Source organism: Cyrtonyx montezumae, unplaced genomic scaffold (assembly GCF_038088225.1).
Source record: "Cyrtonyx montezumae isolate F1298 unplaced genomic scaffold, pur_monq_1.0 scaffold_63, whole genome shotgun sequence".
In the NCBI taxonomy this organism is placed as follows: Eukaryota; Metazoa; Chordata; class Aves; order Galliformes; family Odontophoridae; genus Cyrtonyx; species Cyrtonyx montezumae.
Genome location: NW_027072071.1, coordinates 341,505 through 369,489, shown reverse-complemented (window position 1 = coordinate 369,489; position 27,985 = coordinate 341,505). Strand labels below are relative to the sequence as shown.

Below are 27,985 nucleotides of genomic sequence, written 5' to 3'. Positions count from 1 at the left end.
CGTGGTCTTCTCCCTGGGGAATCTGGACAAAGCAAATGGTCTGGGAAGCAATTTCAGCTTCATTTGGCTGCAAGGGATTAACCAGAGTCCTCAACCCTGGCAGCTGAGGAAGGAATTGCCATTTTCAGGCAGGCTGTGTTAAGAAATGCAGAGAAAACCAGCAATACAGTACTGTCCATGTGTCACTCAGTACTTTATTATAACAGCCATAACCCTGGAGAGCAGGTGTTCGGGTTACATAGATGCTGCAGTTGTTGTCTACCCTACAGAAACATGGAAATGCTGCAATGCACTCAGTGGTGATGCACCATGAAACTTAAAAACTCCTGTGAACCCCCAGGTGGGGGCTGGGGGGCGGCTACATGGCAGTGACTGAGGTCAGAGCCTGGCCTCATGACTGAAAATACTGCAGGGCTCTGCTTGTGTTGGTATGTGCAAGAGGGACACAGCAATGCCTGTACCGAAGCCAGGGCTGCAGCTATAGAATTGGCTCCAGGAGCTTTGGTGCAACACAGCTGGTGTGCATGAGCTGGGATCAGCCAGGTAAGGTAAAAGCCACTACAGAAGTTCAATAAATACAAAGACAAGTCCTGCTTGTTTTAGTTAGATGGCAGCCAGAGACTATCCCATTTCTAGGACCTAGCACCGTTGCATGTGAAGTCTGGAGTGCCTGTAGGTGCAACAGGCAGAGGTGCTCTCTGTTAGAAAGAGATGGCTTACCAAAATAAAAGCTGAAGGAGTTTTAGCTTTAGTGGCGTGGGAAAGAATGAGGGACCACCCAAAAGGCAGTAACATTGATTAAATACTCTCAAGTAGGCAAGGATTCCCCAGTAGAGCCAGCATGTTTATCAGCAGACATGCAAATCCAGATGTCACAAATTCACCTGGCTTGGGTTGATAGCCCACATCTCTCCCAGGTCTGCTTGGAAGGCTTGGAGCTGTCTTCCTTTGAAAGCCACATCAGTGAGCACCTCTCAGACACGCACAGCACAGAAACAGATCGGAAAGAATGGTTTTCTAATACTGGAAAAATGGCTGGGCTGATGGCTACTGTGTTAAGAGCTTGTGTAAAAATACTTTCTCCTCCTGCCTTGTTTGCTATAGATAGATTTCATGCAAATCCTCTCTGGAAACGGACCTAGAGAGGAAGATGTCAGTATGGATATTGGAACAGGAGAGGTTCTAAAACCCTGGGTTGGTTTCTGCTTGTAACTGAGATGTTAACTGGGATGTTGTGAAGATGAAAGGGTCAGCCTGGAGTGGATTCCCATTCTTCAACCCTCGGACATTGGCTTGAGTTCAGGAGAAAGTGCTCAGGCCTCATTTGCCTACAGGTGCCAGTGGGTCTGGTTTGTGCTGTGGGGCTCCATTTCTCCTAGGAGCATTCTTCAGTGGGCAGAGAGCTGAGCTTAGGCCAGGGATCTGTTTCAGGTGCTGCCAGGTTGTCACTGTGGCTTCTGGAGGGCAGAATCTTTGTGCTGCCTCCGTTCAGCTTCATCTCACCATTGGCACTGCCTGTTCCTCTGGCAAACAGCTTGGAGTTCCTTAAGGTGCTGGCAGAAACTGCTGGGGCAGGGGGAGATGAGAGGGGATGAGCTTAGAAATGTTTTATTTACACTATTTCACCAAATTGTGTGAATAAAACCACTTACGGTGCTTTGGTCTGGAGTGGACGGTGCTGATGACTGTGGGTATTGGTGACTCCATGCTGTGAACAGAAGGAGAGAATGTGAAGATGTGTGCTAATATCTGTAGTTCCAGATATTACTCAAGTGTGGAGGGCTGGAGTTTGGCCCGTGAGAGCTGGGCTGCTCGGGCAGAGCTGAGTGCATAGTTGGGTTAGGAGTGATAACAGCACCTGGGCAAAGCATCGTTAGAGAATTGCTGGTGCTTTTCAGTCTGAAGGGTTTAAGGACAAGTTCAGACCAAGACACAGGGCTGAGCTATGTGGGGACTTCTGGGGTTTTTTGATCAGTCCTTCAGTACCAAACTCGAAGTGTGGGGTGTCTGTTTTCTCCCTGGTGTGCATCCTTCCCACTGCTCAGGCACAGAGAAGCCCACCTCACCTGCTTTCCTCTCCTTCCATCAGCTTCCTGTAAGTGAGGATCTCCAAGTCCAGGGCCAGCTTGATGTTCATCAGCTCCTGATACTCTTTCACCAGGTGAGCCATATCCTCCTTGCTCTTTTGAAGGGCTTCTTCTAGCTTGACCAGTTTGGCTTTGGCATCCTTCAGGGCCGTCTCACCGTGCTCTCCTGCTTCTTTGATATTCTCCTCTAAGTACAGGCACTGATATTACAAGGGGAGAGAAAGCAGCAGAGGTGTTAGGTGTGTGGTAGTTTCAGATCTGCCTGTCAGAGCATTGTCACCCACCCCAGGACACACCTGGCTTTTCTGGGACACAATGCAGGACCTCAGCTTCTGGATTTGGATGTTCAGGTCTGCAATCTCCCGTCGGCTGTCAAGGAGGTGGCCCCCATAAGTGGCTGACTGGGTATTCCCTTCATTCAGCTGCAGGAAGGATGGAAGAATGGGTTATCTCTTATGCCTCTGCTGTAGCAAAGGAATCTAGGAGGCTTCCTGCTGCTCTTGGGGAGAAAATCCTAAACATGGAGAGAAACAGTTGGTATTTGGAAGGATTTAGGGCTTGTTCTTATGTTGTCTTCTGGCTGTAGCTGTGCCAGGCATGGGACACACTGTCATTGGTGTTCACCATGTTCTTGCTTGCTCTGTTTGGAGGAGATATCAGAGGAAAATCATTTGCATTGTAAGTGGGCCAAGTTACCACTAGGCAATGACCTTTCCTTCCTCAGTTGGAGGTGTGGAGAGCCTGGGGCTGTGAAACTCCTGATTTACACACGTGAGTTAGAAGGAATCGATCTGGGTTAGCATCCTGTCCCTCCTTCCATTCCCAGATGTAGTTTGTCTCTCCGCATCTTGCTGAGTCCTATAGTTTCTCTTTCCCTCTTCTCTCCCTCTTTTCCCAAGTACCAATCAGATAAGGAGACATACCTTTCTCCTGGTAAGTGCTTCAGCCTCCTCCCAGCTCCGAAGAGCCAAGGCTTCATACTGAGCCCTCACTTCTTCCACAATTCTGCTCAGGTCAAGCTTGCATGTGTTGTCAATTCCCAGTACAACAGAAATGTCCTTAATTTCTGTCAGCAGCTCCTCAAGTTCCTGAATAGCAAAGAGAGAATGGAGAAATGAAGTGTTGAACAAAGCTGCTTGCCACGAGAGAGCTGAACTCTGGCAGATCTGAGCCAGGCAACATGTCTTCTGAAGCTGGTATTTTTTTTTTCCCTTTAAATCCAGGCTCAGGCTACAGTATGGGTTTGGGGCCTTTGGGTACATCTCTGACAAAATGGTGTGTTTGCGTTGCATCAGAAGCACATTAATTGAAGTACTGATGATGCTTCAGCATCTGTTGGTGTTCAGATGGTGGGCATATCTGTATAGGGCATTGTGGTGCTGCCAGAAAGATGCCTTTACTCAGCTCTGCTTCAGTATCTACAAAGGCAGGGGCTGATAATTTTGTTGTTACAGTCTGCTTTGTGTCTAGGAGGATAAGGGAGAATGAAGACCCTTCTCTAAACACATCCATCATCAGCAGAGCTGCTTCTGTATGCTGGAGAAACTCAAACCAGCCCTGGGGAGTGAGAAACAGGCACGCACAAGCTGCACTATCACTGACCCAAATATTTACTCTCGATAGCTGACTCGGTCACAGTTCTAGAAAAAAGGAGTCAGACAATGATGAATTCAGTGAACCTAAAAAAGACCCTTAATCTATGCCTGTAAGCTGCTCTGCTGGGTAGTATGAATCCTGTCAAGACAAGACCTGATGCCTCACGCCAAGCAGATGCTGTACACATTCACTTGGCAGGTCCCCCAGCCTCAGACTGTTCCTGCAAGGGTTCACTCTTATCAGTATCTCTGCAATTTCTTCTGAGTTACACCAATGTGGATGGGAACAGCATAGGTCTCTCCATGCCTACGCTTTAATCTCAGCATTTTTGTTCTTCCCTTTTGTGCAGCGGCCTCTAATCTCTTAGAGAAACATCTGTACACCTTGCTTGCCTTCTCTTCTCCTGACTGGGAAACAAAGGGCACCCTGATGTGGTGACTTGTGAATAAAAGAAGGTGCCCCACTGATCTTACAGAGGACAGGATTATCAGTGCATTTTTTCCTCGCTATTATTTAATCCTTATGCTTCCTTGTTTATGTTTGAGCGTGGCAAGAGCTGTATGAGAAAGTTCATGAGTATTGCAAGTACTCTGCTAAAAAGAAAAGGGGAAAAAAGAGAAAGAGGATCAAGGCTGGGGTTTTCTTATGTTTCATACTGACAAGCTGTGAGCGAATCTGTCACAGTTCACCCTTTATTTGCCCCTCTGCTGCATATATGTACCCATGCATTGATATCAGACAAAGCAACAGGTGCAGGTGAGAAAATGACTGATATGTAAACCAGCTTTGGAGAGGAGAGGGAAGGGGGAGAGAGGTGGATGGTATTTCCTTTGCAAGGAGGATGGGTTAAGAAGTAGTGCAGACTTCTGCTAAGAACAGCAATGTGGGACCTAGAAGAAATCAGTCCACGAGGAAGATGGCAGCACCCTGGTATCCTGGGTAGGATCTGATATCCCACTGCAGCGGAGCACTGCTTTGCACCAGGAGTGATCATCTTAGTGTAAGGCCTTGTGCTTTTTCACTCAGAGGGTGGTGATGCACTGGAACAGATTGTCCAGAGAGGCTGTGGATGCCCCATCCTTGGAGGCATTCAAGGGAAGGCTGGATGTGGCTCTGGGCAACCTGGTCTGGTGGTTGGCAACCCTACCCACAGCAGGGGACTTGAAACTAGTTGATCTTTGAGGTCTTTTGCACCCCAGGCTGTTCTATGATATTATGCTTAGATGTACTTTAGTGCACTCTGTTAGCGTGCAGGTCATTCTACTTTTCCCTGCCTCAATTTCCCCACAAAGGGCAGTAGCACTCCTCTGCCAAGCATTTTAATTGTTTGTATTGGGAGAATTCTGACAAATCATTAGTATTCCCCAAATACTGCTGAGCCTGCTTGGTAGCATTTTACAAGCCCTGAGTAAGTGGCTGAAATCACATCCCTGTGTTTGAGGAGATGCAGGCACGCTGCACCCTTTGGGCTTGTTCAAAGGTCTGCAGGTGCCATATCCTTCCTTCCCTTGGTGAAATCATCTCTCATTTCGGTGCAAATTGGGAACAAAGCCCTCTCTATATCTGTAAAAAAAGCCTTTTTTTTTTCCTTTTTTTTTTTTTCATTCTTGCTTGTGTGCCAAGTCCACCCTCCGAGCTGCATTTCTACCTGCTCATAGATGGTTTTCTTCAGGTCCATCAGCTCTTGGAGCCCGCTGAGTTTCACCTCCAGCTCCGTTCTGTGCAAGGTGCTGGCGTCTAAATCCTGCAAGAGTGGGGAGGTGTATTAATGAACAGTTTGAGTGTGTTAATGAATAATTGGAGAAATCCTTGCAGCTCCCCCCTAGCAAGCATTCTGCTTGCTGCGTAGTGCCTGGCACTCATGGAACTGCTCGCAGGCTCTATGAGCAGGGAAGCTCCTGTGTGACTTCAGCTCTGCTCTGTGTTTTTTCTTTCAGTGGTTCTTTGTTTTCTTCTTTTTTCTTTTTCTTTTTCCTTAGGTGAGAGCATAGGTGGAAGTCTCAAATGGAAGGGTGGAGAAGGAAACGGGCAGGGCTGGTCCATACCCACTCATCTTTTGTTCACCACAGAAAACAGGGGTTATTGAAAACTGATGCTGTCCACAGAAGTCACCAGAACTGCCCCTACTGGCTGATGACTGCGTCAGGGAAAACATGCAATTAGCCATAATGATAATTTGTGGAGAACATTTCCTCTGCCTAATAATATCCTGCATTCCTACACCTTGGATTATTATTATTTTTTTTTTTATATAAAGGCTGTACACAAAGCCATCCATTTGAGCTGATATTCAAATGCAGCTCCTTCTGGGACGGGATGTTTGAGCAGGGTGTGGCCATGCAATGTTTTGTGGAAACAAAAGCAAACACATTTATCAATTTCCAGCCTGTGCTGTTGTTCAGAGAGAACACATGCTGAGGAAGAGAGGCATTGCCTTAGAGGGTCCTGGGGTGCAGTGTGGTTGGGCTCAGGCTCTGACCCCTGTGCTTCTGCCATGAGCTGTGGGGCTTTTCTATAACCACAAGTGGCCCAGATTCCCTTATACTCTCCCTGTAGAAATTGCGACCTTGTTCACCACACTGCTGTCTTCCTTGAGACCTTACTACCCTATACAAAATCTCTGTGGTATGAGGACTCTAATGCTTTTGGGCAGCTCTGGACTGTCCTGACTGAGCCTGGACCACGCTGCCTCTCTTAAGCTGTTTGGTGACAGCAGGGCTGGTGTACAGACCATGGAGATGCAAAGCTCCTCTTGTCACTGACCTTCTTGAGCTCCATGAAGGTGTATTCCATGCCACTACAGAGGCGAATCTCATCCTCGTATCTAAGGAGAGGGGAGAAAAAAGCAGTGAGAAATCACACAAGCCAGTCAAATGCTTAAGGCTGTCTCGTTGGCCCCCAAAAAGGCATTAGGCTTTCTGCTTTTATTGTCTCATCCCACCTCCTTCGTGTACTGTCAAGAGAGAGGGTAACAAGCAGCCACGTGCCAGCTGCTCCATGCTAACACCATTAACACCTTCAGATGAAAAATCCCAGACAACAGAGCAGGTAGCTTTAACACTAATTTAATTTGAAGGCTAAGCAACCTCTGGATACCTTACATTTGCAACAGAGAGAGAGAGAGTAGGCATTAGGAAGTGAGGTGTTGGGAATTGTTCTTGGTGCGTTATTTTTCCCTGTGAAGCCTAAAGGCTCTCAGATTCTCACCCCAGCTTTCCTCTTTTCTTCTCTTTCAGGTATCCTCAGCATTTGGTTTCTAGTGTCTGAGGGTCTCCTCAGAAGAGGAAGCTTTGGATTGTGTAAAATCAGGGGAAAAAACAAACAAACAAAAAATAGATTGCATTGTGGCCATCACATTATCTTAAATGTGAGCACGGTTGATGAAGGAACAGAGGATGGGACAAAGCATTTCATAGAAAACAGTACCCACAGAGCAGAAGGTAACAAAAACCGGATGGGACAGGGTGGAGTGCTAATATCCAGCAAAGGAAACAACCCTGCAGGTGTGTAGGAACAGGTTTGATAAGGACTAGGACAGCAAAGACTTGGTCCAGGGGCAAGCAGTTTTCCTGAAGGTTGGCAACAGAGCTGGGAATATAGTTCAGGGAATACACCAGTCCTTTGGGACACAGGGTGTCTTTTGGGCCAGGTCTGTGACCAGCAGATTGGTTGATTTGCTGTGCAGGAAGCCAGGAACATTATGTGATGGGTGCAGGGTTCACTATAGAGGTGCTGGTCCTGGTGCAAATGGAGGAGATGGTTCTCTCAGGGAAGCATTGGCTTCCCTGCTCTTCCATGACACCTCCAGCTCTTCTTATCCAGATGTGCTCAGAGCATTTCCAGGCTGGGAATTAAATCTTTGAGTGCTACTTATAGACGTCACCGAATTGCTATGGGGAAGGCTGTGATGTTTAGGAATTAGGTGAAATGGCATCTCCTAACAGAGAGTTGATAATGAAATCAGGAATGGCAGCCATTCCATAGGCTGAGAGGGATGGGAGAAGGGGGAATATAGCTTTAAACTAAGAGAGGGGAGGGTGAGGTGAGATGAGATGTATGTGGGGGGAAATTCTTTACTCAGAAGAGGGTGAGGCCTTTGCTGTGCTGCCTGGAGAAGAGGAGGTGCCCCATTCCTGGAGGAGCTCAAGGCCATGGATGGGTCCCTGGGCAGCTGATGGAAGGGTGGGAGCAGCCCTCCTGGGAATGGGGGGGAGCGTCTGGGGTCCCTTCCAACCCAAACCACTTTGTGATTCTATGATTGATTCTGTTCTTTGGCAGTCAGGTGCATATAACTCCAGTTAGAAGCGAGTCACCATTGCTGCTTCCTTGCCAGAAAGAAGGAATACACCTAGGGGCAGAAAGAGGAAATAGCATTGGGAATGCTGCCAGGAGATTGCTTTGCAGGGCAAAAGGGATATGTCTTGTCCAGGAGCTGATCTGGAATGTCTAAAACATTTCCATTGAGCTTTTGCTTCCTCCACAGAGGGGACAGTGAGGGCACAGAAGGATCTGACAGTCACAGGTCCTACAATTGGGCACTTCTGAGGTTCCCCTTAGGTACCCTATGGTGTTAAACTCATCCTCTCTTTGCCTGTTCTTATAAGGCTAGGCAGTGTGGCTAACAAGTTTTACCTGTCTGGTTTTTCTGCTCTATAGCTGGAATGTTAGCTGTGTTGCCAGTAACTATGTACTGAGCTTAATTACAGCCTGCCACTCTTTCTTCATCCTCATTGCATTTCAACCCAATCCCAGTCTGTCCCAGCCTGCCGAAGCAGCTTCAACGCGTTGTCGGGCGCTGACATAATCTCCCATGTGGAGCAAACAACGCTCCTGACTGAAAGGGAGCAGGCCAAGCCAGCCCGACGTGCTCACCACACGGCTCCAGAGGGACCTGGCAGCCAGGAGGTGACTCACATGGAGATGGAGCCTTCTACAAACACATCACAGCATTTATCTTCTTTAAGGTAATCCTCAAGCAATCATGCATAAAGGTATAAATCCATCCAATCACGCTTTAGCCACACTTGAGATGGGTGTCTGGTCGCCTTGGGCTCCTTCTGGAGCCAGTGAAACAAAATCAGAGTTGAGCTGGATCTCAGGCAGGCTACGTTTCCCTCTGGATGTACCTTCAAGCCTACCTTAGGGTAAAGATACAGTGGTGGGTTAGATCTGAGCCCAGCAGCATGGAGCTACATCAGTGTGTCTCCAGCAGAGCAAGAAAATGGGGTAGGGAGCAGCTGAAGACCAGCTGTAAAGGTTGAAGGTAAAGGAGTGCTGGCTGTGATCAGGGGGGAAACTGATTATCACCAACTCTGACTTTCAGAACTGGCCCCTCTGAAGGCTGTTAATTCTGTATTCTCCTACAGTATTTCTCCAGTCCCACCCCGGAGTTGTGCAGCACATGCAAAAATTCTGTGCCTTCTCATTCAAATTATTTTTTGCATGTGCAAATCACTGAAGCAAACTCTGGGCAGTCACCCTCTACTTGGGCAGGTTTCAGTTTTGGCATGATTTCTAAAGAAGCAGAGTCTGAGACCCTCTGTCAGACTTTAAACCCACTCTTCTGTCCCTTCTCCATCCTCCTATGCCTTTGGAACAGTGACAACAGACAGTGACACTGGTCAATGGCAACCTAAGGAGGTTGGAAGAAGCGGAAGCATCCCAGCTAGCTAAGTCTCCTGTGTGTTTTTCACAAAGCTGTCCCTGAATAGAGGGGAAAAAAAGACAAATCAGTCTTTCTGAGGACACATGAGCTGCTGGGCAGCAGCTTGCTTGTCTGGCCACCATGTGCACAGTGCTCTATGGAGTGCTGCAGCAGAGACAAGTCGATACCCAGTTAAAATTGGTAGTGGAGTTCCTACCTTTTGCTTCTCCCAAAATGTTTCCCCTGGGAAAATAAGCCTCCAGAGGAGCTAGAAACCTCCAAAATTTGCATGGATTAAGCAGCCCATTTAGTCCAGGGAAAAAACAACTGGGCAGAGGCAGTCTTCTTGACTTGCAGGACTCAGCAGAGCTGGCGTGGCTCAGCATGAGGCTGGAGCTCTGCCCTGGGAAGCTCAGCAGAAGCAGCAATGCTCTCCCTATGGTTCACCAGTGGCTGAAGTGAGCACAGTGAGTTGTTGCTGTGGCAGAAATCCACCTGGATTTCTGCTGCCTGATAATACTGTGCGTGTTTGCATGCTGTGTCCTTATCCCCTGCGTGTTGGGTGGGATACAGGCCCTGTTCCTCAAAGCAGTCATGATTCCTGAATTTCTAGCAGTGTAGCATCTCTGCCTTGTCTGCTCCTCTGTCCAATTAGATTGAAACTGTCCAAGATCAAACCTTAGCGAGTAATGCACAGCCTATCTGCATAAGAACCTCTACCCTTAAGAAATCAGATTGAGAAATAACAAAATTAAGTGCCAGACGCAGGCAATTAGTAAGTTAATTTGAGTACAAATAGGAGTACAAACTGTGAGAGCAGATACATGTGGCTGATCTGATGACTCTCCACCAGCCTGCCCATTTTCCTGACTTATGGAATAAGCCAAGAATTATCTACTGTAACTACAGAGCCATTGCTTCCTGGGGATGTGCAAGGAAGACCAAGAGCTACAGAGGGGCATGGGGGTCTTACTCCATTGAGGTTAGGGAGTAAATGGTACCAGCCCCGTGACGTCTGATCCAAGTTCAGAGTTGCTATCTGTCAGCAAAGCAAGCATCAGTGATTTCAAGTCTTTAAGCGAAACCAATATCTCAAAGCAGGGGCACTCACCGTGAGGAGTTTAGGGATTTGCAGTGCATCAGTTCTAGAATTAGGCAGAGAATAAGTGTTTTCAGCATAAGGTCAGGAAGCAAACTCCTAGTTCCTTGTTCTGCTCTGCCACCAGCTTGAGTAAATTTAACTGCTGCCATGTTCTGTCTGTCCATAAGGTCCTTCTGGATACCTTTAAGGAGGTATCAGTGCTTCCCCTGATCTGCAGACGTGTTGAGAAGCTGGCTTAATCAAAGCGTGCAAAGATCACTAAGATCCTTGGGCTAAGCTCTCTGGAGAAGGGTGCTGTCATTATTCACACATCACATCACACATCAGGAAGAGGTGTGGGCTGTTTTTTCAGACATCTATCAATGCCAGCAGAGGGGTTGGCCCTTAGCTTTGTTGTTCTGTTTTGACAGTGCCCACAGGTGGGTCCTCCTCACTGCAAATCAGCATGGAAACACCAGAGATCCTGTATAGGCAAATGGGTGTAACTGGAAGGGAAAGTATCTAATTGTGGATTCATCTGTGTGGTATGCAAATAACACCAATAATAAGAAAAGCATTGTCTTCTTAAATGAGCCGTGGTGCATCTTAGATGTTATCTGAGAATCTCAAAGCTGTTGACAAAAGCAGCAATAAGCCCTCTGCAGCCAGTCCTCTCAAACTGTCATCTGCCTCAGTAAGTTCTATCCAGAGGTTTTCTGGATGAGAACGTGACTTTCTGGTGAAAACTGAACTTTGCTTTAATTTCTGGGGGGAGAAGAAGGAAAAGAGAAGAAGTTTGTTAATGCTAAGGGGCCCAGATCCATAGATCAGTCTGGGGAGAAAGCTTTGTTTTGTGATAACAGCGTGGGGAATAATTAATCCTGTTTTGTTGATTATAAATCCTGGTAGTATTGTTTCCTGTGCTCTGATCTCAAACACTCTGATATTTTGCTTTCTATGGGTTACTTTCATCTCTAGTTAGGAAGAGGGTAGGAAGCCAACTTCTCAAATATGCTATCCTCTTTTTCTCTGGGAATAGCAGCCTGGCTGCTTTCAATCAGTGCCACTCCTTATCCCACATCCTCCCCTTGTACATCGAGCTGTGCTGGACACCTACTTGCTTCGGAAGTTATCCATGGTGCTCAGGACCTCTGTCAACTCTGACTCGAGATTTTCCTGCTCGTTGTTGAGTGCCTGCATCTCTTGATTCATTTTGCTCATGTACTGATCGTAGATGGCCTTCATGTCCGATTCGGAGTGGGAATTGTCTTGATCCTTCAGGAAGTTCCACCGTGTCGTTAGGATCTTGTTCTGTTGCTCCAAGCACTGGACCTGACAAAGAGATTGCAGAGACCTCAGGCATTCTGGCAGCACACTGCCTCTGGTCTGGAGACCTCTGCAGCAATGAGATGCTGCTGGGCTTAGCTGAGATCTCCAGGTAAGAGCAAGGAATCCCCTGAAGATCTAGGGCTGAGGTAGGAAGGTTAAAGGGACGACAGTGGTTTTAAGCATTTCATGCTGCTTAATTTCTTAACAGGTCACACTCGCATGAAAATGAACAAGCATCTTTTATTAAGTCACTGAAAAAAATAAGAGCCAATCAATGCTGGTCCCCTTTGCCTTTAAACGTACTGAAATAAAGACTGAGAGTCCATCCCAGCTCATGCCCAGATGTCTGGGGTGAATGGAATTCTGATTTACTGCCTCAGAGTGGCACAAACAAAAAATCACTGCCCTCAAATCTGTAGGATTGCACCATGGTGAAGTCTGAGCAATGAATCAGAGCCTTGGTTTGTATTACTGTAGACAAGAACTATGGGAACTCTAGGGAATAACTGAAATAATTAGGCTCCATGTGAGGTCTCCATGAGCCTATCTGCTAGGAGAGGATACATTGCATTCTCATCCACCCACTATTCAAATCTGGCACTCTTCTTTCCTAACACTCTGCATTCTGAACACTAATGCTGAGCATTCATCAGTTTTCACATTCAAAACTCCTGACTAACGTTAATTAATTATTTAATTGCCACCTCTCTGTCTCATTGCTCTGTGAACCAAACCAGACTCCCTCTGTCACGTTTTGGCTGTGAGCTTCAAGCTGTTGATTGTCTTAATTCTGTCATGGAGATGATTCAATGCTGATACAAATTCATCTGTGCTATGAGGAAGATGCAGCCTCACCAATACAGTATATAGTGCGAAGTGGGGTATGGGGCTATCAGGCCTTGATCTCCTCTTTGGACTTCAGCTTTGTCCACAAGAGGAGCAGGGAATCAAAGAGACAGAGTGCCCAGGTCTGAGCACATCACAAAAGCAAGGGAGGAGAAACATCATTCCCAAAAGCTTCTCTGAGCAGAGGGCAGCCAAGCAAAGCAGCAATACTCGGATGCTCACAGTTGAGAGCAGAAGGGGAGTGAGCATTAATGTCTTGCAGGTCTTGATGTTGGAGACCTACTTCTTTCTTCCTTACAATGAAATACATGGCTGTAAACATCAAGTTGGTAGTGCAGTCTGGTGGCTGGCTGCTTTGTCCTGGCACCAAAACAGTGTCACTGTGTGTGTGTGTGCGCATGCGTGAGGCCAAGCACTTCAGTGGCATGAGGAAGTGGCCTCTGGGGCTACCAGTGGCCAATTGGGCCATTTGTTCTCTCCATCTGAGGCATCTTTGGGATTGCAAACACTGGCTGCTGTTTCAAGTCTCACCCTCAAATGAAGTCCTGACCTTGCTCCTGATGGTTTGTTGCTCTTTTTTCTCTACCTCAATCTTCAATTTCTACCCTGTTCCCAAATCACACCTCCTCCCAGCCCAGCTCCACCAGGCTGAATTGCTTTCATCCTGCCTTCTTACACAGCATCCCAATTCAGCAGAAATCCTTTGCAAAGTCACAGAACATGAACCTTGTAGTTCATGATTGAGCCTCATTTCCCGGAAGGATAAATGCAGAAGTGACCAAAGCTTGGACCTTGAAGGCCTCTGCACCTGAGATGCTCAGGTTGAAGGCAGAGCAGGGCTTCAGGCAGGGATTCCAGGTAGATTTGGCTGTCTACCACTTGCATGTATCCTGGACCAAATGGAAAGTCAGCGCCAGCAGATCTGGAACAGCCTGCTGGAAACTCATCAGCAGCACAGTCCCGCAGTTATTGTTGTCAATTATCTGAGGAATTAGCTGCTCGAGCTTCAGACCATCTGAATTCCTGATTAAAAAGACAAGTTCTCTGCGACGAGGAAGCATCATTAACTTTCTTCTGGAATGAAGGCCTGAGGCAGGTGGCTGAAATTTCCCACTTAACTTATGTACCACTTGAAGCTGCAGCCTTCAAAGCTAACTGCAGAAGCTGCAGGGGCTGAAGTCAAAGCCACTTAACTAAGGAGGGTTATTCGTATCTTCTGTTCATCAGGCCCTGTAATGCACACTTATCAGCAGGTCACCGGGTTGGGTTTATCAGGAAATCTAGAGGTTGTCACTTCTTCCATCTCCATTTACATGGAACAGGCTGGTGCCTGTGGTCAGGCTCACGTACATTCTGTCACTGTGTGGTCTTCTCCCATCTCCCCTGCCCCCATCCTTTCACCTGAGGTCTGGTTTCTGAGCAGGGCTTGGTACACATCCACCCCTCAACTTCGCATTCTGGGTGGTTGAAGGACCAGAGCAGCAGCACATGCAATGCATCACTCTCCAGGTGATTTCCAAACCACTTGTTCTCCAAATTCAGGCCAAGATCAGCGCTTAGGAAAGCACAGCTGCAGAGGCTGCTATGCTCCTCAGTGCAGGGTCAGCCGTTGGCACTGCCGTATGCTGTTGGCACGTGGAAGTGTGATGGGTGCACAGCTCTTCACTGGGATGGATATTGGGGGAGACGGGTCCCCACTCTCCTCCTCCCCAGTGTGAGGTCAGGTCCTCTTAGAGGGTGACTTAAAGAAAATAGTACTTAAAAAAAATAAAAAACCCCAAGCTGTAGTAGCTTGGCATTGAGTACCTGTATTGTAGACTACAGTGAAGCAATCCTAGGAGATTACCATCTGTTTACAGAGCACCAGGGCTTTGCAGAAACCTGCCTTGGCTGGATGAGTTGTTTTCCTTTGAGAAAAATCTTCTGCCTTCTCATAGCTCTTAAGAGATGAAAGCGACACTTTCTTGGCTGAGCGTGCAACCCCTCGTAGTGCAAACCACAGAGGAGGGAGGTGGGTGGGGGGTCTCCCTTGCCCATCACGCAGCTACAGAAGTGAATTTCCAGCTGTCTTTTTGCAGTCAGAGTAGAGTTTGAGCAGCTACCGTAGTCAGCGCTACTGCCTGTGGTCATATGTCCATTGCAGGACCGAGGCCTGTTCCATCCAGCACCATCCTCTGGCCCTGGCCCTGCTGCCCAGGCAGGAAGGTCCCTGTCCCTGCTGGGCTGCCCAGGGACCCAGGGTGACCAGCACAGCAAAGGAGAGGCACGGTCTGCCCAGTGCTGCTGACCACAGCCACGGCCCAGCTTCACCTAGAGGTGATGGTGGCCCTTGTGCTAAGAGATAGCACAGAAGGAATATCTAATTGGGTAATTAGCCTCACATTCAGAGCCTGACAGTGGTTCTCTGAAGGCCTTCATGAGCCTCATGACAGCGCCTGCATCCACTTCCCCACCACCATCCCCATCCCCACACCACAGCAGCTCCCCATACCTTCTCAATCAGGGTCACAAACTGGTTGTTGAGCAGCTTGATGTCCTCTTTCTCTTGCTCCCGCACAGCCTGGAAGTCGGTGTCGATGTCGAGGTGCACAGGAGGAAGGAGCCTGCCGTCAATGGAGATGTAAGAGGAGCTCTGGTACCCACCATCCCCATGGAGGGCCCCACAGCTGGGGCTGCTCACACTGCTGGGACTGCAGCTGCCCAGGTGCTCCGGGGACGTGCTGGCTGCTCTCCCTTGGCTCATCCTCCCTGATGCCTCCCAGGAGCAGAGGGAGCCACTGCTGAAGGCTTTGCAGGGGTTAGTCATGCTCAGCTCGTGGCTCTGCAGCTCTAGGGGAGGAGAAAGGAGGTAGGTAAAGGGAAAAAAAAAAAAAAAAGTAAAGTTTTCTCACTGCTGCTGCCTCAAAGGGAAGGAGAGCAGTGGCACGCTGAGCAGCTTGGGCGGCTAATTCCTGTCTCCTCAGCTCGTGGGTTGGCTAATAAATTACAAGCACCTGTTCTCCTATGTTCATTAAACGGAGGAGGGTGTAACCGTTGATGTAATCCAGATCAACCTGTTGGCTTTTTTTTTTTTCTTTCCTCCCTCTCTCTGTACCCTCCTTTCTTCAGGAGCTTGTTTGTGTGGTGAGGGCATAGGCATTCACGGCAAAAACAAATCACTCCCAGGTAATTCGTTGGGCCCTGAGCAGCTGCTTTCCTCATCCTTAAATGGTGAAGAAGGCAAGCAAAGGTGCTGGGCTGCAGCAGGCGGGGAGCCCAGTGCTGAGTAGGGCTGCAACCATGCACTTGGGTCATGGAGCCTGGGCTCAGCCCTCTTGGGTTTCCAGCCGAAGGAATTGTGGCTTTTTCTTTTTAATAGACTGGAGGAGCTGTCAAATGATAAAGGAAAAGTCTGAGTTTGCTAAGGGTGGAAGTTTGGAGAACGTGTCTTGAGCTCGTTGTGATTAGAGGTGTTTGTGGTCTTCCATTGGCCACTCAGAAGCTCTGAGTATTTGGGAATGGTGGGTGTGCTTTTTGGGTCCCCTTGATGTCGAGGGGGTGGGAGTCCTTGAGTTTTTTTGGTCCAAGAAAAACGCAGACTTTCAAAATCTCCAGACATCGGGCTGGATCCCAGCAGTGCCCATGTCCCTCTTTGACACCTGCATGTCCCAAAAGCCCTGTAAAAACAAACTCAGGAGACACCAAAAACCACTCTCTTTTAATAAATTCTAGCCTGCCAAGGTGGCACGCCCTTAAGTACTTGTTTGGACCTAGGAATAAACCAGTGTTTGACACTTCTCTCTTGAAAGTGTTTTTTTTGCTTTAACTCAGTTTCTCGTGTGAAAAATGAAGATAGAACACCTACTGTTGCTTTCTTTGCTTTATTAACATTGTGATGCTTTTAGAAAAGGGGATGGTCTTCTCTGGCCAAAAGGTGGAATTTCCATTCTGTGGGAAAGCTGCTGCTTTACTGTATGGTTCTGCCCCGCATTGGAAGGCGAGCTGGGAATTTCCCACTGAGTGAAGTGGGAGAAAGCTTGGGTCTGTCACAGACCTGCTCCAACAAGAACTGAGTCTGATGGGGTTGTAGTTTCGGTCTTGTAGAGGACTTTATAAAGAAGCCGGCCCATTGCAGTAAGATTTAACCTTTCTTCAAGCACATTTTCAATATTTGGCCAAGTACAACATCCTTTCCCAACAACGCATCCATCTGACGTTTCCTCAGGTGATCCATTTGAATATTGAGTCCCACACTTGGTGGATTCTTGTCAAAACTTCCCAGCTTAATCCTGATGATTTTAAGGATTAAAAGGACATTTACGGCTGGGAGATGACAGAACTCGTGGCTCTTGCAAGGTGAGGTGAGATATCTGCCTCATCATGGACTGCTTGTCTGTGGCTTTGCGGTTGCAGGCACATCAATGTTCCTGATTAGCATCAGGCCACAGGGTCACCTGGCAAGTTCTTTGCTGCATCTGGTGCTAAGGGCTGTTGTGATGGCTCCTAGGAATGTTCACTCCAAGGGAAGGAGGTATTTCCATTGCTGGTTTCGTTTAGTAGCGGCTAGGAGCTGGGCTGGATGCTAGCACACTTTTATTTTGCAATATCCCAGGAAGGACTGCTGCAGAGGAAGCACTGCTGCTCATTGCATCAGCAGCCACATCTCCCAGAGCATCAGTTCCTACTGCTTTCTCCTCCGTGTATCAGTTCTTTCCCCCATTATCTTTTCCTTGAAATGACATTTGTAACACTGGATCCAGCCTGAGAGTATATCCAGTTTGGCTGAAATGGTTTCACCCAGTGCAGAGTGGAAGGTTTAGAAACCAAAACAAAACATGGTGACCAGATGTAGTTGTAATATATCGTTTGGTGCCCTTTGGCTCCTGGTTTCTGCCTCAGGTCGTGTACTTATACCCCTTATCCCCTCTATTAGGTGTTGCTCAGGTGCTGGAGGGAAAGGCAGGGTCATTGTGTTGTGGAAGGATGATGAAGGAAGATGGTTTAGGATGAAAGCTAACTTTACTGCTGGGGAGAGGTGCGGTGGAAAGCTATTTTCCAGTGACAGCAACGAGGCCTCTCCATTCTGAGATGAGCAGTAAAGCTCTGCTTCCATCCAGAAGGATGGATAGAGTTTGTCATAACCCTCTGAAGCAAATGTTTGTTTTTTAACCTCTCCTTTCTAGGTGCCTAGCTCCTGTTGTCCCAGGGGTGAGATGGGGAGCCAAGCTTGACCTTGATGGGGAGTCAGTGCTGGGTCCCAGGGATTTCAGTCTATCCCAGGCAATGCCCAATAGCCAGTCCTGATCCTGAGATGCTGGTATTTTGGGTGCACTTAACGTAGAAACCTAATACTCTGTGTAGTCCTTCCAAGGATGGAGAATGGAGATCTGCTTTGCACGATGGCAGATGAAGCCTTGCTGCATGCTTCTCTCCCTTGCTGTCCTCCCTGCCCTATGGGAGAGGCAGTGCTGAGTCAGGCTATTTCTCCTCTTCCTGATGATGTTCCTGATGCTCCTCCTTGGACAGGTATTTGGTTCAATTTGGAGCAGGCTTACTCTCCAAAATCTGGCTTTGTGATTTCGCGCCAGCCTTCTTGGCTACATGGCAAAACAAGCTGAAAAAGGGCAGGAGAAGAGAGTGTCAGTGAGGTGGAGAAGGCTCTGAAAAATGTGATGAAAGTTCTGTCCGCTTCCAGCCAAACTGTAGCGTCCTCCTGCTCCCATGGTGGCGTTCCTGGTCCTGCTCATCTCCTGATCCATTGGGATGCAGGAGTCACCATCTTAAGATGCCAGGTGGTTTGAGGATCTCCCATTGTGGGGACATCTGGAGCAAGGCAATGAATTCTTTGGAGTTTGCGGTGTGGTTGTTTAGTAGGTTGAGGTTTGGGGGTGGAATGGGGTGACTTAAACCACAGCAGAGTCACTTGGGGATGCTTAAACCTCTGTGCAGACAAACCTGGAATTCCCTCAGTGCATGGAGGTTTATCCCAGCTGTTTGAAAAAAGCACTTTGTGGGGTTATTGGCTCAATAAGTATAGGCACAGTAGAATAATTCATTTATCAAAGCTCCCTAAGTAATTGCTGTTCATTAAGTATGGCTAACGTATGAAGCGTAAGCAGCGAATCAGCTCTTGCCTCGAGGAATCAGAACGATTAGGGTTAAGCAAGGCAGAGACAGGGCCGCGGGGCCGCAGAGGTAATGAGTGGGTCAGCAGGATGTGTTTGGGCCACGCGAGGAGCGTCTGCAGTGGGAGCTGTGTGCATTCAGCCCAGTGACACATCGCAGGGGAATGGCTGATACTGCGGCCACGGGGCAGAGCAGCTGCAGTTCCTGGTTCCGGAGCCGGGGTTGGTCCACCAAGATATTAAAAAAAAAAGAGGAGAAACCCTTAATTGCCTGTGTGACATTTGGCTGCTGGTTCCCATCCTGCTACTCTGAGCTGCTTGGAGGTTGGAAGTAGGTTCTGGAGGTGGATGTGGGGCTGCAGGTCAGCAGCAGAGCTGGGTTTGTGGTGGGGGGTTTTGATCCCCACCCGCCGGAGATGGAGGTGAGAGGAAGTGCTGCAGCTGTGCCACCCACACTGGGATGGGGCACTGAGACTGGGGAGAGTATTTCACCCCACAGTGGGGCTTGCTAATGGCTGCAGCTGTTCTCCAGCCTTTCCCAGCTCCACTCCTTCCCCTCTATCCACCCATCCAGTATTACATTTCCATTCTCACCACCTCCTTTCACCCCTTACTGTGCCTGCCCAAAACGGTCCACATCCCCTTCCTCCTTCCAGCTCACTGCCCCCTTCGCCTCCTCTCTGATTTCTGAATTTATTGCAGGATCAGAAGCCCTCTGTGCCATCTAAATCACTTCCCCCAGAAGAGACGTCACCTGCAAAGAATTTTCAGAAGGGTTTGGAAGGCAGGATGGGACGTGCCCAGTCTGCTTCGCGCTCAAGAAGGTTTCCAACCCATCTGCTGCTCACGTAGCTTCCAGGAAATTTCAGGTATTGAGAGAGAAGGAAAAAAAAATGTAGAACTAATTAAGTGGTGGTGACATCACTCATTTCTGTTCCGGTGCTGCAGCCTCTTCCCTTCCCACAGTGGTTGGGTGATACTGTCTGTGCCCGGGGCTGTCCCCTAAGCAGCTGCATCCTATCATCTGCAGCATAAAGGGACTTGGTTTCATCTTAGAAACCGCTGCTTTTTCTATCAGGTAAAGTCTGTGAGCCTGCTTGTCTCCTTTTTTGTGCACCACAGTTTGTCCCAGTGTCTTCCAGCCCACACTTGTAAGCTGCGCTGGGAGCCTGAAGCTTGCCTGGCTCTATATAACCCATCCTGTTATTTGGCAAATGATTTCTTCTTTCTTTGTCCCTGCTTGTATAAAGAACGTAAAGGAGACACAGTGTGAGGATTTACTGCTTTGTGTTTCTCAATCCACACTTGGGCAAGTGAGTTGGTTCCTTTTAAGCGGCACCCAGTATCCACCGCTCTGATTACGATCTGGCTCTGTGCTCTTGTGTCACTTTTAATTAGGCATTTTGTTTTTGCATTGTGTGTCATTCTCACATGGTTTTCAGCATAAATGATGATGTATTGTGTTTCAGTGGGTACTGCAAGCCTTCAGCTGGTAATGAGGTTGTGTGGATATTTATGAGGCCATGTACCTGTTTTGCAACATTTAGGTTCTGAGGCTAAAATACACAGGGATCTTTACTGGGAGACAGAAGGCACCTAAGGCATCGGGGTGAAAGCAGGTAGGTGGGCATCTGCGCTGGGAATTGCAGGAACCTGCTTGCCCCAAAGTGGGGATCAATGGCTATGATCAGAGCAATCCCAGCCTGCAACAGCTTCCCCCTTAAAGTCAGTGTTGCAGAATTGAGCTCAGAAATTTCAAGTGAGCCAGAATATCCCAATGGCACTAAAACAGAATGTCTTTGGGGACGCCTTGTCTCTCTGCAAGGGCTGGGGCTCCTGCTCCTTGCGTTGCCAGGTGGGAGCCTCAAGCTGAGACTGGGGCATGGGACAAGAAGGGGATGGTGTCACAGCTGTTAGCACAGACTGGAATCACTCAGCCATCAGATCCCTAAAAGATCATGGTGGGAACTGCTTATATTGCCTCCCCAATGCCTCTGTGTCCCCCACTTGCAGCTGCTTTGTGCTTTGGTGGAGTCCCCATGCCCAAACCACCAGGTGAAAGGCCCCATTTTACTTTTTGCCAACCAAACTCAGCCGCTCACTTCCCACCTCGTGCTACCAACACCTTTCTGGAAGCAGTGCTCAGCAGGTGTTCAGCCTCAACACAGCTTTCCTTGAGGCACTTTGTCCTGCTGCACGCTCCCTGCATGATGCAACCTTACACTGCACAAGAGCTGCATGGCACAGCACGCTCAGCTCCAGCTCAACACTGCATTACTGCAAGGGGCAGTCGCTGCAGGCATGGCCTTGGTGCTGGGTTACCCTCTGGGCTTTCCTCTTAGCACTTCAGCATGCAGTCAGGAGCCACTCGCGATCCCAACACATCTGCAGATTTGGCAGTGAGCAGTGTGCTCGCAGCACAGCTCAGCAGGTTTGTAGCATGCGTGCTGCGTAGACCCAAGTGAGCACAGTCTCAGCTTCAGGAGGACAGTTACGATGCACGTGCATCAGCCCTGTGTGTCTGCACGTGTTTGCATTTGTCAGGATCGGGCTGGTGCTAAGCCCAGAAGGAAGCCTGTAATCCTAGTGAAATCTGGTACCTGATCTGATTCATCCCAAGTTCAATTCCTGAGGTCAAATTCTACCCAGCTGATTCATGCCTGACAAACTCAGGAAGCTGGGAGCCTGGCCCTGCCTTGGATGGCCCTTAAGGTGTCTTTATGTCAGGTAAAATTCTACTCAACCCCTTTGCTGCAGCTAAGGGGCCGTGTGGGCCATGGTGTCTGCAGGAGCAGAGCATCTTCAGCACCACATGGAACAATCTCACTCCTAGCACACACACTGTGGTTTTTCCTTTTGCCCTATTTCTGCTAAGCTGCTCTCCTCCCTTGTTGGCCTCGTGTGCTTATGGCTGGGGATGGTTTGGGGTTTGCCAGGGGGTGTAGGGAGGAGGCTGGGTGGGTTTGGGTCTGGAGGAGCTCATTCTGAGCAGCAGCTCCGGCTCTGTACAGTGCTGTTGGTCCTGATCTTTCCTCCCCTCCTACGGACCTCGTGTGAGACAGCGTGGGCACGGGGAGGTAATTCCGATCCTAATTACTATTGTCACCGCCGAATGCATTGATTACAGCGCTTTGCGACACCCAGCCCCACCCTCTGCTGCCATCAGCACTAGGGCTGGGCTCTGCTGGGTCCAAGGCTGCTGTTCTGCACTTTGCTCTTACTGTAAAAGCCTGAGACCTGGCCTGCAAAAGGAAGGGAGGGAGAGGGGATGCACCTTCTTTTTGACTTTCACTGGGAAGCGTTTGGGTTAAAAGCAGCGTGTTGTTCTGCAGGGGTTTTGCTGGCTGGGGGAAAAACTGCAGGATAAATATATATAAATATCTGCCCAGCACGACAGCAGGCAGGTGGGGAGCGTTGAGCCCAAATCCTAGGAATTTCTGTGCATGAAGTACTAGGAAAAAGCACTTAGATCCTTTTGAGAGCTGAACTGGCCCCTCCATAGGCAAAGGTTATCGTCTCATCTCTGTGATTACAGCCGTAATAAAACACTCATAACAAATTAATCATTTGAACGTTATTTACCTTTGTCTTTCAGCTGTGACTCATCCATGGGGAGATCCTACCCCTCCCTTTAACCTACCCCTCTCCCCACCTGTGCCGACTGCTTTCTGCTTCTCTGCCTTTCACAAAACTGTTCTGATATCCCCAAAATTGAGCTGCTAGCTCCTGCTGTGCTGCAGCAGCTCCACATGGGAGATGTCCCCAGAGCTCCTCCAGGAGCAGCTCCCTCCAGAGACCCAACTGCTGCATACCATCCTTTGTAGCAGCACAGTTGGCCCCAGATCCAGTGGAGTTTTTGCAGTCTTATGTCCTGAAGATTAAAATAAATGTTGATGTGATAAGACACAGCGATGTGCTTAGGGAGTGGAGGAAGGTGGTGCAGCTCTGCCTCTCCCACGGACTTCCTGCCTGCAGGATGGCTTATCTCGAAAATACTGCATGCAGATTTGTGTTGCTCTTCGTTATTTTTCTTCCTCAGGAGCATTCATTAGGCAACAGGTCTGTTTGGACAGCTTTGATTTTGCAAAAGGTTTTGGAATTCATGGCTGGGGCCAGAGGCTGCTGAGCGGCTTTGTTCCGTGCAGCCACCGGGGTGCAGATGGTTGTTTGTCTTGTGGCAGCTATTAAGACACCCAGTCGTTGTCCTTAATTATGTTGTGCCAAGGGCTGTACAAACAAGGGTGCATGAGGATGCCTGTCATGTCGGATGCTGGGTGCTTTGGGAGTCCTTAATCCCTCCTGAACCAGGAGGTGGAGGAGCAGTTGGTGTCAGCTGATGTGGTGCCTCTGGCTCTGCCCAAGCTGTGTCTGAATCAAAATTTTGATAAGGGCATTTCTTCTTGATGACTGTGCACGATCGCTCCTCTCCTTCCCCACTCCATTCACCTGGCTCTGGTTACGATGGCATTATCCTTTAACCTAGACATGGATCAGGCCCACAGCTCCTGTAGTAACACAGTACCAGTACACTGCGCTAGCTGCTGTGAATGGTGTGCATTACTTCACAATTGAGTCAATTAAAAGAGGAATACAGGGAGCTCTCACACCATGTGCAATGTCATTGCCACAGGCTGCAGCAGCAGGAATGGGTTGACCTAAGGAGCAAACCAGCAATGGGGAGAGAGGTCATAAGCAGCAGATAAGCATGCTGGGCAAGATGCAATTTGGGAAGGGCTAAGCACTGATGGCTGCAGGAGTGTGGCTGGAAGGATGGCTGTAATTGCCCAGGGTTTGAATGCTGCCCAGCGTGTGTTACTGGCTGAGATAGCTGGACTCTGATCTGCCCCGGTCCTACTCTGTGCTGTGAGTGTATGCACAGAGCTCAGCTCAGCCACTGGGAAAAGAAACAAACCCAGAGATGCCACGGGATGGGCTCATAACTCATGTGTGATTTTTGTGGGGACAAAGCATGTGTTTCCCATTCTCTTCTGAGATGTGCCATCTCCTGGAAAGCTAAGCCTGGCACTGCCAGAACAGAGAACTGCAGTGGGTTTGTTTGTTTGTTTTCCTTCAGGCTTTAGTTGCAGGAGCGGCTCTCAACTTTCATGTAAAAAATTATCCGTGTAATTACGATTATACATAATTATAGCTATATTTATACTTATTCCTTCATGATTTCTCGTAATCGTTAAGATCTCATAATTTGGGGGAGAGGGAAAAAAAAAAAAAAAACCCAAACAGCTTTAAGTGCACATTAAGGAGGCTGGAGAGAGGAGAAAGTCCATAGCTCAAATGCTTCCATCATGCGTCAGGCACAGGGAGCTGGAGCCATGCTGCACTGTGTCCCCAGGACGGATCCCATGGGCTGGGTTTGCTTGTTTGTCCAGGAGCTCATGGCAACGCTGCTCCCATAGCAGCAGCTGCAGCTCAGCAAGTGAGTGCTCTGGGTGCAGTTGGGGCGGGAGGGCTGCACCGTGCAGCAGGAGAGCTGCATCACTGTGCTGGGAAATATCTGGGGGGGGAGGGCCTGCAGGGGCAGCAGCTGCTTATGGTGGTCCTGAAGCGTTACTGGAGGTGCTGTGGGTGGGTTTGTGCTGTTATCCTGCATGAGAAAGACATAGAGCTGTTGGAGCAGGGCCAGAGGAGGCCATGGGAGATGCTCAGAGGCTTTAGTGCCTCTGCTGCGGGGACAGGTTGAGAGCTGGGGATGACCCAGCCCTTGGGGTACTCAAGGCCATGAATGGCACCCTGGGTAGCTGATGGAGGGGTGGGACCAGCCCAGGGTAGGGGGTGGAGCTGGGAGGCTTTGACATCCTTCTTGCCCCAGTCATGCTGTGTTTCCACAGTTCTGTGATCTTTAAGGACCCTTCAGACCCAACCATCTTATGGCTCTATCATCCTATGGACCCTTCAGACCCAACTATCCTATGGCTCTATGATCTTTCAGGACCCTTCCAACCCAACCATCCTATGATTCCATGATCTTGAAGGACCCTTCAGATGCAACCATACTATCATTTTATGATCTAAAGGCCTCTGGCTTTGGACCACTGTGTTTCAGATAAAAGGAGAAACAGGGAGGTGCAGCTGCTGCAGTGTAGGCAGCAGCTTTGGAAGTCGTGCTCTGCAGCAGCTGGCTGTCACCTTGGGCAAACAGCCTCCAGGTGTTCCAGATGTTCCTGCTGGTTCTGAGATGCCCCCCTCAACACTAAGTCTGTCCAGCTTTGCTGCAGGAAGGAGAGATGCAGCTGGGAGTTGCAGTGTAGAAGAGGTGAGCCTCGTTGTAGCAGCTTCCAGTGCTGGTAGAGACATGAAGCTGTTAGAGCCCCTGGCTGTAAGAGTGGTGAGCAAAATTTCCACGTGTAAAACTGCATGACTTCGTAGTGCAAATTGCATGCATGTGTGGCCTCTACACCTCACAATGAGCATTGGAGCAGAGAGGCTACAGCTGGGATTTGAGGTTTTCCAGAAAAGCCTCTGGATCCTGAGAGGTGTGAGGGTTCTGTTTATCAACGTAAGACCAAAAGGGTGTGAATTAATGTGAACAGGAAGATGGTACCAGACTCAAGGGAACCGCTTCAATTAGTCAGAAATGAGAAGTGGCAGAAGATTAAAGGCTCCAATTAAACAGCCTCAAGTTAGGCGTAGGGCCCTGAGTTACAACAGGAGGGTGATAAACTGTACTAAGGTACCAACCTCTGGAACATTGAATCCTTTGAACCAGCAGCCTCCTGGAAAAGCTGCTTTCCTGTCATTGAGATACTGTGCTGCTGAGTTGTGTCATTGCATTGAGTTTTATTGCCCCAGTGACACAAAAAGTACAACTCAGTAATCCTTCATGTGAATTAACCACTTGACGTGGCTTGTGTTGGTGTGTTTGTACATCACACAGTAGATGTTCTCTTACTGCCCCAAACCACAGGTACTGTACAGGTTTCCTTTGGAGCAGTCTCTCAGTATTCATAGCAGTAGCTGAGGAGCTGCAAATGTTTATTGCTGGGGCTCCTCTGGGAGTCATATCCTGAGAGGAGAGGGAGCAGTGATCGGAGCATGGGGCTATCACCACCAGCATGGCAGCTTTATGGCTGTGAGCACCGGCGTTGGCATTGCATTTGTGTATTGATATAATGAGTAACAGCCTGACAGTGTCATTCTCTGATGGTCCCATAAGTGCTGTGTCGTGCTCTTGCAAGATTGCCCCCAGTTATCAGACCACCAAAACACTGCTCGTCGTTAGCAAGCTCATGTATAAATGACTCACTCCTGAAGCCCTTTGGAGCAGTAATAGCAAACTGGGACTGTGCTGTGCAAACACAAAACCTAAGGGCACTCCCAGCTCCAGAAAGCTTTCAAAGCAAACATTGCAGTCTAAACACACAGCAAGAGATAGCCCACGGATACCGACTGCGCGTGAGGAAACAGCAGACCAACGTTGGTCGGCATAACTACGCTTTCTTAAAACGGTTCTGCTCATCTGCAAAGATTTTTTTTTCTTCTTCCATCAGGATGTGGCCATATTGGATGGGGTTTCTTCTGTGCTTTCAGGGCTGGCATTGAAAACTTGGTGTATTCGATGTGGGATTTATAGAGGGATTTATCACCTGGGGCTCTTGTTGGCTCTGTGAGCGTCGGTGCACAGCAGTGACTCGGTTGGGGTGGGTAGGGTTGGCTTGTTGTGGCACCAAGCAGAACAGTCACGGTGTCCAAGCACTTTCCAAAGGGTTTTTAACCAGTCCACACAGTGTCTTCTGTGTTACCAAACCCAAATCCCATGGGGGTCATTCGCATGGGTCACTGATGATACAGAATAGTGTGGGAACTTGGGAAGGCAAACTCAACAGACCCATCTTCACCTAACATCAGTTGTGCAGCAGTCACTGCAATTAGAAACATGGCTTTTTGTGGATCCAGCCCTTGGTAGAGCAAAGCACGCTGAAGTTCAGTTCTCTGACTGCCAAACAGTTGTTTCCTCGGAGGTTGCCAGGAACAGATTTGCCTTTATGACAGTTTATCTGGCGGCAGAGTTGTATTTTACCTGTCTGGATTGCTTTCTGGTTTGCATGTCGCGTTGTGCAAAAATCCCATCTGCTGATGCAGGGCGGTTGAGGCTGGAAAGCAACCTGATAAAATCCACAGTTAGAGCTTGCCCTGTTGCAGGTTATTCCTGCCAAAACAGAGCTCTTAAGTGGCACTTTCAGCTCCAATTCCCTTCCTCTTACGACAACCCAGAGGAGTTGCAGGAAAGCGGCCTCTCTATGTGCTCGGAAGGACCTTAAGCCAAGTAACACAGCTGGAGACTTATCCCTTGTAGGTAACTGCATACAGATGCAACGAACCCTATCCCGTCTGCATCAGCCATCAGGTCAAGCAGAACTGGCTGTGTGGAATGTGGAAGTTTGCTTTCCACTCAGTGGATCTTATTTTTTGCTGCTGAAAGCTGAAGCATTTCTCACGGCAGGGAGGAATCCTGCCTCATCCGTCTCTGTCAGGCTCTGTCTCCCCCTTTCTCTTTTTCAGAAGAGAATTTCCTTTTGGTAGCTGGGTTCTGCAGCCAGCTCATGTGTTCCCAACAAAGAAGGAAGCACATACCTGGAGAAGGCTGTGGCCAGAAATGGAGCCAGTGCTATCTCAGTATCCTGATGGGAGGAAGATCTGAGGGGTGACACACTCTGGACTGACTGGAGGATTTATGACCTGGTAGTAAAGATATGTATCCCTTTAAGGCGATTAAAAAATGCAGAAAGCCTGTAAAACTGTTTCTTGCGTCTCTTCCACTTCTGCATGGGAGTCCTGGAGTTTAAGCAGGAATCTGTCCTGTTTCCTCCAGCCTGGCTGGAGCAGACTCCGAGTAACCTGATGGAGCTGTAGGTGTCCCTGCTCATCGCAGGGGAGATGGACTAGATGGCCTTTAAGGGTCCTTTCCAAAATATCCTATGGTTCCTTTTCAGTCTGCACCAACATGTTGGATATTTCCATCCGCAAGGTGCAACCCACCGAAAACACCTTTATTTCAGAGCTAAAAGGGGCAAAAATGTGGTGTCCAGGGACAGCTGTGGCATCTCTTGTTCTTCACAGAGCAGACTGGCTGGGCAGTGTACGGCTGTATGTATGTACCAAACGTGACTGTACCTGAAACTGAGCTGAGGCCCCTTATCTCCTCTTTGCTACTGCACAGGGGGCTGCCTGCTATGCAGCAAGTGGAAAATCAATGCCTATTCCCCCTCTTCTCGTTTCAGCATCCCTTTATGCAAGCAGGGAGTGACAGAGAAGCCCCGAGGAAATGGGGTCCGCTGCGTCT

The 27,985-nt window shown here is 48.7% G+C and overlaps 1 protein-coding gene and 1 long non-coding RNA gene across 3 annotated transcripts; one reads left to right on the top strand and one right to left on the bottom strand.

Moving 5' to 3' along the window:
- Nucleotides 1–1,227: 1,227 nt before the first annotated feature.
- LOC136057364 (keratin, type II cytoskeletal 80-like) lies at nt 1,228–15,631 on the bottom strand. Of its 2 annotated transcripts, none has more exons than XM_065750073.1 (9): nt 15,075–15,631; nt 11,526–11,740; nt 6,447–6,507; nt 5,332–5,427; nt 3,011–3,175; nt 2,384–2,509; nt 2,067–2,287; nt 1,653–1,708; nt 1,228–1,566 (listed from the first exon to the last, which is right to left on the bottom strand). In XM_065750073.1, the coding sequence occupies exons 1-9, from the start codon at nt 15,387–15,389 to the stop codon at nt 1,376–1,378; spliced, it is 1,446 nt and encodes a 481-aa protein (XP_065606145.1). In that variant the 5' UTR covers nt 15,390–15,631; the 3' UTR covers nt 1,228–1,375. The 2 variants fall into 2 exon arrangements, with proteins under 2 accessions (XP_065606145.1, XP_065606146.1); XM_065750074.1 differs by having other exon boundaries at nt 1,228–1,563.
- On the top strand, nt 7,047–27,977 carry LOC136057374 (uncharacterized). The gene is made up of 4 exons (XR_010623022.1): nt 7,047–7,123; nt 8,436–8,647; nt 19,390–19,556; nt 27,924–27,977. It is a non-coding gene; the product is annotated as an uncharacterized LOC136057374 (long non-coding RNA).
- The last annotated feature ends 8 nt before the right edge of the window (nt 27,978–27,985 follow it).